Source organism: Simochromis diagramma, unplaced genomic scaffold, assembly GCF_900408965.1.
Source record: "Simochromis diagramma unplaced genomic scaffold, fSimDia1.1 OVJJ01000361.1, whole genome shotgun sequence".
NCBI classification, from domain to species: domain Eukaryota; kingdom Metazoa; phylum Chordata; class Actinopteri; order Cichliformes; family Cichlidae; genus Simochromis; species Simochromis diagramma.
Window position 1 is genome coordinate 13,285,273 of NW_024386860.1, and position 15,321 is coordinate 13,300,593.

Consider the following 15,321-nt stretch of genomic DNA (forward strand, 5'->3'; position numbering starts at 1 on the left):
TTAATGTCTGAATTGTCCATGCTCTTCAGTCCCTAATAATACCATAATTTAATTAATTCAAACACATAATAATGCTTTTTTTCCCCTGTAATCTTTCATATGAACAAAAGATTTTCATAGCACAACTGTCTCAGCCATATTCCAATGACAGTCGATAGAAGCTAATAATGAATTATTACCCCGGCTCCACATGTTACCACAGCACAAGACATTAAAACTTCAGAGCTACAGCTGGAAACCAGCGAGTTTTTGATTTAAGAGACTCTTGAAGACTTCTAACAGACTCAAGACACTGCTCTGTTGGACCACCTTAGGGACCCATCTGTGGCACCCAATAACTGGGAAGGTCTACAGAAGAGGTCTTGGCTGCTAAATGTAATGGCCCATAATTGATTTAAGAGGTGGCTGAGACCATGGCCCACACACTGTAATTGATCTATCTGGAAGAGAGTAACGCTACCATTAGCAGAAATAGCTGTGCTAATAGTGCTATATGTGGAGCTCCGTCCCAGGTGTAATGAGAGCAATTTGTCACTTCTAGTTCCAGCAGGTGACAGCATGGCGCAAGGTCCCTCGCAACTCTGAGACATCCATTATGAATCATAGTACTTCGTCAGGATGAAGTCTATGAAATCATACCTAAGTGACTCCTTCTTTTAGAAAGCGGACAAATAATTTTTCTTACACTTTTGTTTTTGCCTAACACGGTGCTGTTTAAGTTGGGCATATTTAGGTTTTCCACAGCCAGTGCAGCTGATACAGGTTATACAGAACATGAGGCTATTAATAAAATGTCTAGTCTTGTTTAGGATGCATACACTACACTACCTATTTTCATGATTGGTTTCAGGCAGCTTTTTTGCTATTCTTGGTTCTGTATGATGTCTGAAAGAGGAACTTTCTTTAATCTTAGCATCTTACACACACAACCTTTTCCTTTGTATGTTAGAGGCAGCCGATCAAGAGATACTGTCCTTAAAAGAGGGACGTTGTTAAGGTTAACCTAAAATCTCTTGTTTCAGTCAGTGAATGAGGTGCTGCTCCAAGGTTCTGCATATGATAAATAAGAATTATTTTGAACAGTTTCTCATGCAAATCAATTCCAACAGAGTTCAAGAATAAAACCCTGCAGTTGAAAAAAGGGCATAAAAGGTTCCTTTTAAAAGTTATCATTACTATGCAGTAGCAATAGCTTTTAAATATTGAACTAAGTCCTAGCAGTTATGGATAACATGTCATAACTTAACGCGTGTCCTTGACAGACTGTTTCCCCTTTCTTTCATTTGTTCTTTAAAATGCAATCTTTGAAGTGCAGTTTGGGGAAAACATCTCAATACAAAATCGGCTTTACATCATATCAACTTTACCTACTCCCATTGTCCATGAAGACTAAAAGCTAACCATCAAGATGGTCAAGAAATAACATTGTTCTTCATACAAGTGTTGCTGGAGCTTCAATGTAGGATTCTGGTGTAGTTCTTTGAGTACTTCGTCTTATGAGTTGTACGTTCTTCTCGTTGTAGTGATCCTAAATGCCTCGAGTCATTATCCTGGGGGTTTTCTGCTAGCAATGACCTAGCCAAGCCAAACAGGGTGTGAAAGTGCTAAAGAGTAATTAGAAATCCTCATTTGCCAAGGGGGAGGATGGCAGGGCGGGCTGCTGAGCCACTGGGAGTCTCTTCACCAGACAGCACAGCAAGGTCCAGCACTCAGCCAGACATTAGGCATTTAAATCTTTAAACAGTCGATTTGAGACGAGTGGTTAAAGGAGCGTGTACGGCTCCCTATAGAGAGACTAATTTCAGATTGTGGTGTATTTCTAGGGGGGATTGCTAATTCAGCAGCAGCCCAGGTCAGATGGGAAGCTGGAGGGCACTTAATACAGTACTTTACAGACAGAATGCTCTGGCCTTCAGCTGAATCTTTGCTTAGTTAAAAAAAAAAAAAAAAAAAAAAAAGAAGACAGCAGGGGAAGTATCTGTGATATGGAAGACAGCGTGGTGTCAGTATTGAGCCAGGCTTATTCCATTTTTGCCTGAAGGATCTTTTTTTAATCAAGTTTTTGAAAGGCATATCCATCCACTGGCTGACTGTTATTTTGTTATTTAAAGTACTGGACACAATCTCCCATTGTTTAAAATAATATTGCCCTCTAGTGAGTTCGTCTGCACTTTGAGTAAGGGAAAGAAAATGAAATTAACATGCGGAAGAGGAAGAAGGGGAAGCTGAAAATCAGCCATAGTGCACCATAAAGTTTATATTATATCACTGTTTCTTTGCACGACTTCCTTCAGTTCATCTTATTTAACATTTTATGTTTGTTTTTTGTTTAATGATTTTCCTGTTGGTGTCATTTGTTATAGAGGCACTTTACCAGGTGAAGGTATTTAATGGCATTGATGATAACACTAAAGACATGTTCACACATGAACTTTCGGAGGTTTCGGGAGAATCGCGTTGGGATATTTTCCTTTCTCACACGTGTCATGCAGCAGTAAATGGTTTGCGTCGGAGTGAGTACATCCTGTCGTTTCTGTGGCAGGGATGCATGCAGGAGATGGAACACGTGTCGCCCACTAGTTGGCCTACTTGCACATTCAGCACAATCCTGCATCAGACAGACCTTGCGATAAGGACCTCACAAGAGTATTTAATGTCCAACATTTGCATTTTCGCGTGCGGCTCTCCCTGATAAGTCCTAGAAAAGTTCATGGGTGCAGTGCATGCATGAAAACAGCTTAAGCTAAACTTTCGTGACCTTGGAAACAGGTGAGACTGATTTAAATGTGACAATTAGAATGTCTTTTCAGATGTTTTTGATTTGTTTCTTTGTCCTCACTTGGCACAGTCCCCAGACATGTCTGCTCAGAAATGCTTACGAGGAGCCAGTTATTTAAATCAGATTGACTTCTATGACACGACTGCTTAATTTGCAGCTTAGGATGCTATTTTTCTCCCTGATCCACCTCCACAAGTGTGCATTTGCATACAGTGTGAGCTCAGGGTTTTCAAAAAGACGACTAAATTGTAACCTTGGGTTAGTGTTTCTTAAATTGCTAATACTACTGTGCATGAAATTTTTAGCTGTCGTTGTCAAACTGCCTCCATAAATGTAAAACTGAAAAATTGCTTCTTTTTTTTTTTCTTTTTCTCAAAGGGAAAAAAACGCCACTGACATTTGACAAAGACTGGAAATCCCTTTCCTTTATTCCTAATTTTAGTTTTAAAATTTTGATTCCACGGTGAACTGTCACAGTAAAGTTCTGACATTGCTTTCCAGTTGGTTTTTTGTTTTGTTGTTGTTCTTTTTTGTTTTGGAGGGGGGGATGCATATGACTGTCTTATACTCGAATAATTTCTTCTTCTCTTCATCTTTTTGCCCGTGCAGCCTCGTACCTCTACCCCAGCTTCCAGGGACTCATGTCAGACAATGACACTGTCCGCCTGGGTCTGGATTTCCAGCGGATGCTAAGGATCAACCACATGCTCTATATCGCTGCACGGTCAGTCACCATCACTCAGCTGCTAATTCAACATAACAAAAGATATAATATAACAATGTTTACATTGTTTACTGAAGTTGAAAATATGACTCAAAACATCTCATGTAAAACGTTGACCATTACTTCATGTTTAAACATACAAATATTAGGACTATAAGGACTAGGGATATTTTCATACATGTGTTTTTTACCAACCTACTGTAAAATCTGTACATTTATAAAGGGATAGTTAATAATGATGAATAATGACCTTACACATTTATATTCATTAGCATCCGTCTATAAGTCTGATACTATGTTAACATGTGCATGGTTGCACAAAGGCTTCAGTATAATAAATATTTTTGTGAGTAATTATAATCATGTTTCTTTAACCTAAACCTTTATCCACACACTTCTTAAATAGTTTGATAAGCAGCCAACAAGCTCTGAATAATTTATCTGATTATATAAGCAACACATTTACCCATTTGGAGTTTTTTTTTTTTAGCCAGTAAAGCTAATTAAGCACAAGTCAGTTTATTTTTTTTTTCCTTTTTTGCAGCAAAAACAGGGCAAGAGGTAAATGGGCTCTTGAAAGGACACAATGAAGAAAGACAAAATTCGCAACTAATTGTCAGGGAGGGAAAATAGCCCAGCAAAAGAAATCTGTGTCAACAGTACAGATATTATATATTAAATGCATAATAAAGAATTCCAAGAAGGCCAAGTGAAAGTAAAAAGTGATTAGGGGGGGAAAAAAAAAACATGGCTACAGAAACTGCTTCTTGCAATTTTGCATTTATGTGAAAATGTAAAACTTCCAAAAGGTAAATGTTTCCAAAATGAAACTTTTAGCTCTTTGTGAACTATATCTCAGGCAGCGCTTCTGCATCAGACTGCTTTCATGTTTGCAGTTTGGCAGAACCTCTGAAGTTTTTTCAAGTGCATTACACAGCCTAATTTGCACATTGCTCTGCTACTCGATGTGTTTTAGGTTAATTATCTAAACAGTACAGGGTTGCACCTTCTCTGCCCAGTTGCATTGTGCAAAATAAGTTCTGCTATAGTGTTTGGCTCCATTTCAAAATAAAGTGCTCCCACTGCCAAGAACCCAGTCCAAAAAGTTATAGAGGTCCTATATGCACATAAACTGGCTTAATATTTTCTACAGCTGCGTGCAACAAATGCATTCCTCACTTCACAAAGTGATTCATATGGGTTTTGTCGATAGTTGGGAAAACTCCTGTGATGTCCTGAAGCCAAAAAGCCAATAAACCTTGCCTGTTAATCCACCTCCCAGTCTGTGTTGCTGCACAGCTGTAATCAATTGCACTCAGAGAAAAAAAGGAGAGTTTTGGGGCAGGTTTTGGTGAATTGGTTAAGTTAGATGCTTCTAAAGCTTTGCATTGGAGGAAAAAAAAAATATGAAGGGTTGCAAAGAAAGATGACATCAATAATGTCGTGACTCACTTTCTTGCAGGGACCATGTGTTTGCCATCAATCTTGCAGCTTCATCTGAGCAGATAATCCCACAGCAGGTAAGTGTCTGTCTGCTATCATGATTGAAAATCTTCCAATGTGTTTACTTTATTTCGATCTTATACAAAAAAAAAAAAAATACCATAGCTATATTCTAGTTCAACATAGAAGTTTTAATTGATACATGTGTTTAGGTCGATATTCGTTTATTTAAGGACATTTTATTTATCTTGGATCATGCACTTGCCATTTGCTTTTAAACCTTAACAATGGTCTGTGGATTTTTCTGAATGCAAAAACCTCACTTCAGAGGTAAATTCTTTCTGTAAGACTCTGACATTCAAGGAACGTTTGATCTCTCGATCCTTCGCGATCAATACCAATAATGTGAGCGTTATCAGGCTTACTCGACTATTTTGGTCTGCTAAAGTTGAAATAAGTTTTAGGATTCTGTGCTCATTAAACATAAGATTAACTTTAAAGTCGTTCACATAAGCGAACATGGGCTTTTACTTGCCAATAGTAATAGTCTGGATAATACATCACCGGGACAAAATAGACCTGAACCCATTTTAAGGAATGGTTTGAACCAAGGTAGAGCTCTTTGTGCCGCTTTTCCTTTCTTGTACATTTTTTGTTCTTTTTTTTGAACAGTGGTGTTTTTACAGGGGGGATGGGCTGTTTTGTTTGTATCTCGTTATTTTGCTTTCTACCCTTTGCCTTTCACTTTCATTCAAGTATTAAGCAATCTCTCTTCAGACATCTATATCCACTACAAGTGGAGCACTGCTCTTGTTTGAAGTGCCATGTTCACTCCTATCTGAATCTCATTTGTCAAACATGATTGCACTTAAATAAAAGCCCTCCAAGGCTTGGACTTTTGTTTGGTTGTATATAAATTACTGCCAAACACGGATATTTATTCTGATAACACCTCCGTTCCACACTGAGGACATCTAAACTATTGATTTGGGTGTGGAACAAAACACAAAGAAGGGGAACCTTTGAACAAAACTATGTTAGTCGTTTTTTCTACTGGGTTATATGAGGACTTGAACATTGAATGTGTGTATATGATGTGCATTTTTTCTCCCAATTCACCCATACTGCTGCTGCCTCCAGTGTGACAGCAGGAACTGAGAGGCAAATTATTAAAGACTGTATGAATACACCGCCATCACGTTCTCGCTGTCCTACGCTGTCCTACGCTGTTATCCATCTGAGTTCAATTGGTGGTGTGTGACTGACTCATATCAGAAAATGGTGGGTCCCCCATCATCATAGATCCATTCCTTCATGGCGGCTAATTTTTAAACTAGCTCTTCATTTTTCACACCGGGCGCTCATTCGCATTCTCCTCTTCACCAATCTCCCCGGGCCTGGGTGGCCAAAAGTAATTATTAGTAAACCGAATCGAGCGTGGACAAGGTAAAACCTATTACCATAAATGCTGAGTCCTACTGAATCATTTTGGACCTTCACAAAATCACCTCAGAGGTCTTCCAAACAAAGGTGTTTTTCTACAGCAAAGTGTTGGCTGTAAAATCAGTGTGCCATGTACTGATTACAAAATGATGGATTTGGTGTCAAAAATTTGACTCATGATCTTGAGTTTTATATAAAATAAGTTAGACCAAAGATGTACACCCTCGAGCACCAGGGACATCTCACCTTGAGGTTGGCAATGTGTAGTTTTACTACAGACAAAATAATTAAAATAAAAGACCAAAAACAGGAATGAATGACTCCTACCGTAAGTTGGATTGTCTGTATATCACAAATCTATGACTTGTGCTTTATTTTTATTTTTTTATCTCTCTCTTATCTAAACTATCATGCATTATCCTGCTGCTTGAACTCTCATCCATGGAAATTGTGCGATGACTATTTTTCATCCAGTGTGTTCAAGCCAAGTGAAAAAAACAGGGTTTAAAATCCAGAAATGTAAGAGAAGTACTGAGATATGTTTTAATTCTATTTTTTGACAATGAGAAAAATACATATTAATAGTAACCTTAATCTTTTATTCATTCATTATCATGTTTATCTGAGAAAGTGGAAATGAAATAATACTAACTTTGTAGATGTACCCTTAACAATTAAAATGCAAATCTATTCTTCATAAGTTTTGCTATACTGAAAGCTGTCTGAGAAAATTGAGAGGCAGCCACAAGAAATGGAGAACAAGGTGCCTGTGGGATGAATTGTGCTTCAGGGACTTGTGGTCCAGCAGAAGTGAAACCTCAGCTTCAGTAAAGATTCAAGATGCATTTTAAACCGGTGTTGCTTTCTGTGAAGCTTTAGCAAAGACATAAAAAAATATGCACGGCACTGTACAATATTACTTTAACCAAGTATGGCACTGGATTTGTGGCAAATATTTTCTTTTGGTGTGGACACGTTTACCTAAAGCTCATTTCACTCAAAAATGTATGTTATTATGTGGCAACGAAGAGAACTCTTGGTCTGGATATCGACCAACTGCACAGAAATATTGAATACTTCAATATTGGCAGCCTTCCACTCAAGCTAGCCAATTTGTTCCCAGACAGCCAATTGAGCCATGCAGCTCTTATCTCCTCACATGCTATTGAGAAATGAGTTTAAATAATTCCAAGTATTTAGCCTGGTATTGATAAGTTCTGAGAAAATTTGGCCACTAAATTAGTCAGCAGTTGATTGGGGAACATTAATCCTTCAGCTGGCAGAGCTTGTTAACAAGCTGATGGATCTTTTTCAATAAAAGCCCGCTGAACGACTAGCACGGCTACAAAAAGTGTATTTTGTCGTGTCTACAAAATAAGGACAGGGCTTTTGGCCAGCAGGTTAATTGAAGCTAATTGACTTCTCCTTATATAGACAGTGAAGTGTTGCGAGCAGCGCTTTGTGTTTTGTTTCACTCGTGTGTGCATTTTCACAGATCCAGAGATTTTTTTTATCACTGAGGCACCACAACTGCCCACTGATGAGCTGCTCGAGCCGCAGCAGGCATCGCTGATATTTCTCTGTTTGCTTGTTTTTCTCCACAACAGTTTATTGAAATTAATGAGATTTTCATCACAGCTGTCTCGTAATAGCACTTGAACGATTGGGAGCAACAAAAGCTGGGATGGTGAGAAGCAGCTTGTCTTTGAGCTGACAGTTGGCTCTCTGTTCATTTTTCAGAAACTGACTTGGAAGACGAAGGATGTGGAGAAATGCACTGTGAGAGGGAAAAACAGCGTGAGTATAATCTTCCAGACACATACACATTCTCATCTCGTTCTGTTTTCGGTCTTGGGTTTCACTTCTTAGGTCTTCTGTTCTCTGTATTTGCCTCTGCCTTCATTTCCTGAACAAGAGAAGTTTTCTAATGAGCAAAAGTAGTGTGCAGGTAGCTTATCAGAAATGCAGCCATCAGGAGAGACATACTTGAGTTTTTTGGCATCACATTTTTCTCTCCAGAGCAACGGTGAAACCACAAGAATCGCCCTGAGGATTACGATAATGGCTGTGAAAACGCAGAAAACTGTTAACCTGCTACAACTCCTTCTTTGATTGTGTTTTTGCCGTGCCAGGACCCACAACGGGACCGGCTTTATGATGTGTAATAATGTCCAGGTCTTTTTCTCCTGACAGGATGAATGTTACAACTACATCAAAGTTCTGGTACCACGCAACGACGAGACGTTATTCGCCTGCGGCACCAACGCTTTCAATCCCACCTGCCGTAACTATAAGGTAGGAAACCGTACTCCCGTGTGCCGCTGTCTGGCCTCAATTACAGATAAGAGATCATATTACAGCTGTTATGAGGTTCCCTGTCCTTGTATATTTTGTCAGCTGGATGCTGTTATTTGATTTGCTAATGGAGATGACAAAGTTTAAGCTAAACTCATGCCACATTAACACCTCGCGGGCTTCGTGTGCAAGTCATCAGGATGACAGTTGAAACCTTAAATTCAAATTCAAATTTTATTTGTCTCATACACAGTACGATATGCAGTGAAATGCTTAGACAACTGCTCGTGACCTAAAATAAAAGACTATGAATAGGACAGGAAATAAATAGGGTCAATTTAACTAGGAAAGAATAAAATAAGATATAAAAATTAAAGTTAAACATAAAATAACTGTACAACAAAATACACAATACACAAAATACACAATATAGAAAATATATAAGAATATATGAAGAAATATAGAACAGTAAGAGCAGCTGTACGAGTAATAAGGGGCCACATGCATCACAAGCACTACAACATATTGAAGTAAGATGGCAGAACTTGAGTGATTGTGTGGTGGTGCTTGAAATCCTCTATTGACATCTGTGATAAAATATCTCGTAGTTTGATATTTGTTTTTATGAAATAGAAAAACATGTCATGCACACTTACGGAGAACATGCCCTTAAGGTTGGGTAATAAATAAATAGCTGGCCAGGGTGTCTTAGAGAATAACACCTTACAGCAGCTGCACCAGAGATAATTACAATGTTTCATCATAATATAACAGAGCAGTTTGAACAACTGAACTCTACAGCATGCATACATTAATTTACTATTAAAACTGGTCAAATGGATGAATTGCATAAAGTGGATTAAAATAAAGGTCAGGCATGCGTATGGAGCCCTGATTATTGTAAATAACAAGCTGATGCAGTACATCTGTAATAGTCAGCTAGAGCTCGAACAATAGATTAAAAAAAATGTTAGCAGCACTTGGAAAAAAAGACATCTACTGTGATGTAACACCCACAAACACTGCCACAAAGAGAGGTCGTTCCAGGTTGAATGCAGCATTCGTCAGCTTTAAAAGAAGTCTGGCAGTCAGCACTTCAGCGATAATACAACAAACAGCTGTGAGCTTAAGCTACAGGCACGCCTAAAAAGATAACTGGAAAAACTGATTTAAGACATCAGCAGAGGCAAAGTGAACACGCAGGCTGAATGCAGACAAAATAAAGAACCAACTCTTAGATGTTGAAATAAACACACACAAATATGGAGCCCAAACATTTAAATATTAGCAGAGTAGCTGTACTTAAATATTACTGCAATGTATTCCCATATTTGTGTGTTACATAGACTTCAAACTTTGATGTTGATAGAACAACGTGTTGGTAAAACACGAAGAGCAGACTGTTGACTGAACACAAAGTATGCTGATGGTAGCTTGATTCATACCTCTTAGACAGCAAAGCTGAATGAGTGTGCCATTATGGTCCCTGATATTCCCACTCCCCAAAGTTTGAGGCAAATCCATGCTAGTACACGAGGCTCTCAGATGCATCTTGCCTCCCTGGTTACCCCTCCACTTTAGAGATAAATAACAGTGTTTATAGCCAGCTGAAAGCACTATATTTTAGCAGGAGCACAGGTACAATTTGTGTACGGACAATGTGAATGTAAGTCTTCCGCAGTTTGAGGACTATTGAAAAACCTGACAGAAAGCAGTGCAGTGGAAGCTCTGAGGTGACATCACAGCTCTGGACTGGGATTCACAGCAGGCTATTAGAAGAGAAGGGAGTAGACGTCCTACAGCACCGACTGTAAATCTAAGGGTGTGGGGGAGTCTGCAAACCAAAGAGGAGTTGAATAACTCTAGACTTTAGTTTTTACAGTTTTCTTCTTCTCCCCAGTGTGCTAACCCACAAAGTAACTCCTGGGGTTTCCAACAGTCCACAACATTAGAAATTAATTAGAATTAAACATTTTCAAAATAAGGGATTATTTTGAATAAGCATAATGGATCTGCTGTAGAGAGCAAAGTAAAAACGTTTTCTGATGGCTCCTTGTTTCCTGGTGGATGCATACTAAGAAGTGTAATTAACAATATTTAACCAAGTGCAGTGCATAAAGATAGCTGTTTAATTTCTTACACTTTTGTAAAACAAAAAATAATCTGCCAGATGTTTAAAATGAGAGTTGCCCTCACTGCAGCATGATTATGTCTAGTTTTGGGAAATCGGAAGTCATTCTATTGAACGATGCTCAGTCTCGTCTCGGGGCTTATAGACGCAGGATCTCCACAGGCTGGTGTTTGCTTCCAGGATCAAATCCTGTCTCAGTCATGTCCTGAAGGTCCTGTAGAGAAGTTGATATAAAATGTTTAGAGAACTGCGTAGCGACCTACATTCACACATTATCATCGTCTCCCTGCCACAGACTCAATTTTGGTAAAAAAGAGCAGCTTTACATTTTTACTAAAACACATCCACACGTTCGTTCTCTCTGCAGCCCCCAACACCCTTTTTTTTTCTGACAAGAGATGACTATCCACACAGCTGGGGAGAGATGGAGGAAGTGTAAATCATATCAAGGAATCTGTCTCTGGGAATCCACGAAAAATCTGTGGAAGACAGTAGGGGATTGGGTCAGAGGCGTGTGTGTGTTGTTCAAAGAAACGAATGGATGCCCAGCCATGCACTGGCAGCTTGACTGACCAGGCTGCTGAGACAGCTGGTGTGTAGACAACAGTGAGGCTGTCTTCAGCATGCGGTTACGATACAACTAAACCTTGAAGCATCAAATCCGTCTGTCTTCATGTGCCCACTGGGGTAACGACCCTACAGTCACTGCACAACTTTGCTGAATCCTAATTTCTCTCTGATGTTCTCTCTGAAATATGTTTTTGGGGGATTAACAAACTGCTGTGAGGAGAAGTTGGCTGAAAACTGGTGATTTGTATTCAGATATAAACAGAATTAATTCTCGCTTAAAGAGGACCAATCTTCAGATGATTACTGATTGGGAACTGAATGGGACTAACCATGTTTGTTTTGTTTTCTTTGTTCAAAGTCCTCCTGATTGTATTAATGTTTTCTTCTCATTAGTTACACCATTTAGTAACATCAGAATAATTTTCTTGATGAATTTTCGGGGTTCAAGGTTTCTTAGAGGTTGAAAGCTTCCATGGATGCGAGATTCCGAGTCTATTTTGGAGAATTAACTTACTTCGTAAGTAATGAACAAATACTGTGGAATGCACCCAGTTCCTTGCAAACATTCCCAGTGTTGAAAAAATGCCCCAAAATTGCTTTTTTTTTTTTTTTTTTTTTTAAATCATTTTTGTTGCCACATTTCAAGGAAAAGGTCCAATAAGCATTAGAAGTTACAGTTTTGTCTTTACTGCCTTACCAGTCTTACGTTAAAATTTTTAACCATGTTTGTTTATTTAAAGATTTTTTTTTTTTTTTGAGAGGCATGTTTTTAATTTGCTTTTTCCTGTTTTTCCGCCTTCTCTGATTCGTTAAGCTGTAAAACACATTAACAGCACTTTATCTTTACTGCTGTTACCTTCACTTGTGCAACTCTTCACCTGTATTTTTGTGAAAAGCACTATTTACCAAATCTAATCAAAGTTCACCTTTTAATGCTGAACAAGAGGCACATACAAAAAAACGAACTACTGCAGTGTAATTCTTTTTATTACTGCAACAGCAGCACAAAATAAAAATCTCAGTCAAAGCACTTGAAGCTACACCAAAGTGATATTTGGGGCAGAGCTGTTGTGCTGGATTACATCAGCTTCAGGAGTGTAGTGTAGCATAAACACATACTCTGTTAAGAATCTGAAGTGTTTTGTACAAATCCCTTGAGACATTTATGCACAATTTAGAAGGCAAAAGTCTATTGTAAGGTTTTGTCTTGCTTATTTTCTCCTCTACTGCATGATCTTATTGCCAAATGTACAGGGAGCAGGCAGCCATTACCCCACCAGAAATGTGAAGTAGTTTTTTATAGCTAAACTGGTGTGAACGAGCTCAGTCACAGGGTGCTGTTGCACCACAGTTAGCTGTGTGGCTGCGCTGGAGAATGGATTACAACCCATTTCCGGTCTTGCGTATTGCCACAAAAGCAAAGTCCGTAAAGAGTAGATACCAACCAATGTTCTCTTAACCTCAACTCATCGCGGCCTGGAACAGCAGCCTAACTCTAACTTAACTCTAAGCTTACAAAACATATCCGTACCTGACAGTGTGGATGTGAAGTGGTCTTCTCATGTATTATAGTCTCTTGGAAAACAGCACCTGCTGGGGAAAGTGGTTTACCATTTAAGTGCAGGAGAAAAACACACTGGCTTGTATTTTTTAAAAACAATCTCTCGTGGGGAACGCTTAGCTCGGGACGCACTGAAACTTTGCATTTCAGTGCATTGGCACACAGGGAGGTGGGTGCTGTCATGAAATGGGTAATGCCTATCAATAGAGAAAAACATGAAAACTGTAAAAGACATTCACAGTCCAGGCTGCCTGAAAGAGCATTGTTTTTTTTTAATATTCTGAATATTGTAACGTGCAAATATAGGTTTAGATAAAAGTTCTTCCCTTTAAAAAAATGCAATATATTTCTCCTAAATGCAGAGCATATGTCTTGTATTGCTCTTGTTATAGTTGTGTAACTGTTAGGTTATCATGTCTACTCTACAGTCATGATCTCTCTATTTAGTTTTGTAGAAAGGACCGAGTTTGACAATCATCTCGCAGAATAACAATAGAACAGCAATCACACAAAGCTATGTGTCGAACAAGCCTGAAAAATCCAGGCCAACGTGTTTATGGACTGTTAACGTGGCGTATGTGTGTCAGTCACCTTGTTGACACAGAGGGCGGTGAAGTCGCTCTGCTGGGTTTCTCTTGTTGTTGTGTTTGAGGCTCGCAACCTTGTTAACAGCAGGGGCTGGAAAAATAGCAGCTTTAATATCTGTGCCTGAGAGATAAACTGGCCTCTCTGCTTTCACACATCTTTTATGGAAATGACCTGTATACAATACACCAAATAAAACTAATCTTTATGATGCATGTGTTGCCTTTCATTATTGCACATTGATTTGGTACACCTCCTTTGCGTCCAACTGCAATTCTCACTGCATTAAAGACTTTTGGTGTTTGAGGCTGATTGATTTTTTTTTTTTTTTTTTTTTTTTTTTTTTCTGTCAGGGCAGAAACAACCTCGTGGGTTTATAAGTGTAAACAGCGGTGTTGTTTTCTTGTTTACAACTGTCACTCTGTGTTTTATAGCCCATTCTTCTATTGGGTTAGCTTTGAAGCTTTGTATACAGCCTTGTAAAGCTGCTTCATTTCTGTCCTAGATGTCGACACTGGAGCAGGAAGGGGAGGAGGTGGTGGGACAGGCTCGGTGTCCCTTCGAGTCCCGCCAGTCCAATGTCGGCCTTTTCGCAGGTAAGTAGTGACCCAGATGATGTTCAAACTTGAAATCTCACAGGTTCAGGTTTCTCACTGCTGATGATCTGTGCTGTGACATTTTTATTATATAGGTCAGGCTTGGAGTAATGTGGGTTTTTTTTTTCTTTTTAATCAAACTAGCGTTTATTAAATGAACTTGAAGTCGGGTAAAACGATGTTCGTGGTGGACTATATTCAGAAGAAGTCACATATGTTTTGCCTGTTTTGTTTTTTATATTAACCTTGTGAAAATATGTTATAAATGTATTAGAAGGGGGTGGAACAATAGGAAAATGACGTTCATCTTTCAGAAACAGAAGAGGATGGTTTGCTAAAAGTAGGTAGCTGTTACATATAAAGGACCATTTCTAATCAATAGGCTTAAACGTGTAACTGCACTTGGCGTTCTGTCTCTCTGACGTGGTAATTGGATACTAAGATAATAATATATAATCTGCTAAACTGCATGTTAACTTCAATTAGTGCCTCATTGCAAGTGTGTCTCAGTAAGAGTCTGAGCTAAAAGCCTGAAATGTCGATATAATTGAGTATCTTGGCATAAATCATCAGATGGTATAATCTGAAGTTTCCTCTTCACAGATCCCGGTTTGTGGTTAGATTTACTGCTTTATGAACATAGCAGTGAAGCAAGTTGATACATTGTGAACACATCAGGGTCAAGTTCAGGGAAGAGAGAGCCAAACGTACACTCAACCCTGCCAGGTTTCCACTGACATTTATGCAAAGTTCACACAGGCTGTTATTAAAGCTCGCATAGTCTCCTACAACTGCTCTCCTTAGCCTCCTTTTAAAGAGGAATAAAAGTCACCTGTGACCAAAATAGACACTTAAGAGAAGTGGGTTAGTGGGAATTGTGATCCTTGACTGTAGTTCTCAATAACTTTTTTTCCTTTTTCTCAGGTGGTGATTTCTACTCTGCCACCATGACTGACTTCTTGGCAAGTGACGCAGTTATTTACAGAAGTTTGGGTGAAAGCAGCCCCGTGCTGCGTACAGTGAAGTATGACTCCAAATGGCTGCGAGGTGAGAAGCCAATGCGATAAGGTGTAATGTAATAGCATATCAAATGCAGCTGTGGCTCTGTAATGCGGTTGGTGGTAGGTTAAGGAAATGGAAGATTTTCTGATATGGCGTGGGATCTGAGACCTTGTTTCATTTCAGATGACATCC

The 15,321-nt window shown here is 39.0% G+C and overlaps 1 protein-coding gene across 5 annotated transcripts in view; it reads left to right on the top strand.

The window, feature by feature from the left end:
- The window catches only part of sema6e (sema domain, transmembrane domain (TM), and cytoplasmic domain, (semaphorin) 6E), a 150,012-nt gene that overhangs the window by 87,499 nt on the left and 47,192 nt on the right, over window positions 1-15,321 (top strand). For all 5 annotated transcript variants that reach the window (XM_040030639.1, XM_040030642.1, XM_040030640.1 and 2 more), the window contains 6 exons: window positions 3,389-3,503; window positions 4,966-5,023; window positions 8,130-8,186; window positions 8,583-8,684; window positions 14,037-14,127; window positions 15,052-15,174. In XM_040030639.1, the coding sequence (XP_039886573.1) occupies window positions 3,389-3,503; window positions 4,966-5,023; window positions 8,130-8,186; window positions 8,583-8,684; window positions 14,037-14,127; window positions 15,052-15,174 (546 nt within the window). The remainder of the gene's footprint in view (window positions 1-3,388; window positions 3,504-4,965; window positions 5,024-8,129; window positions 8,187-8,582; window positions 8,685-14,036; window positions 14,128-15,051; window positions 15,175-15,321) is intronic.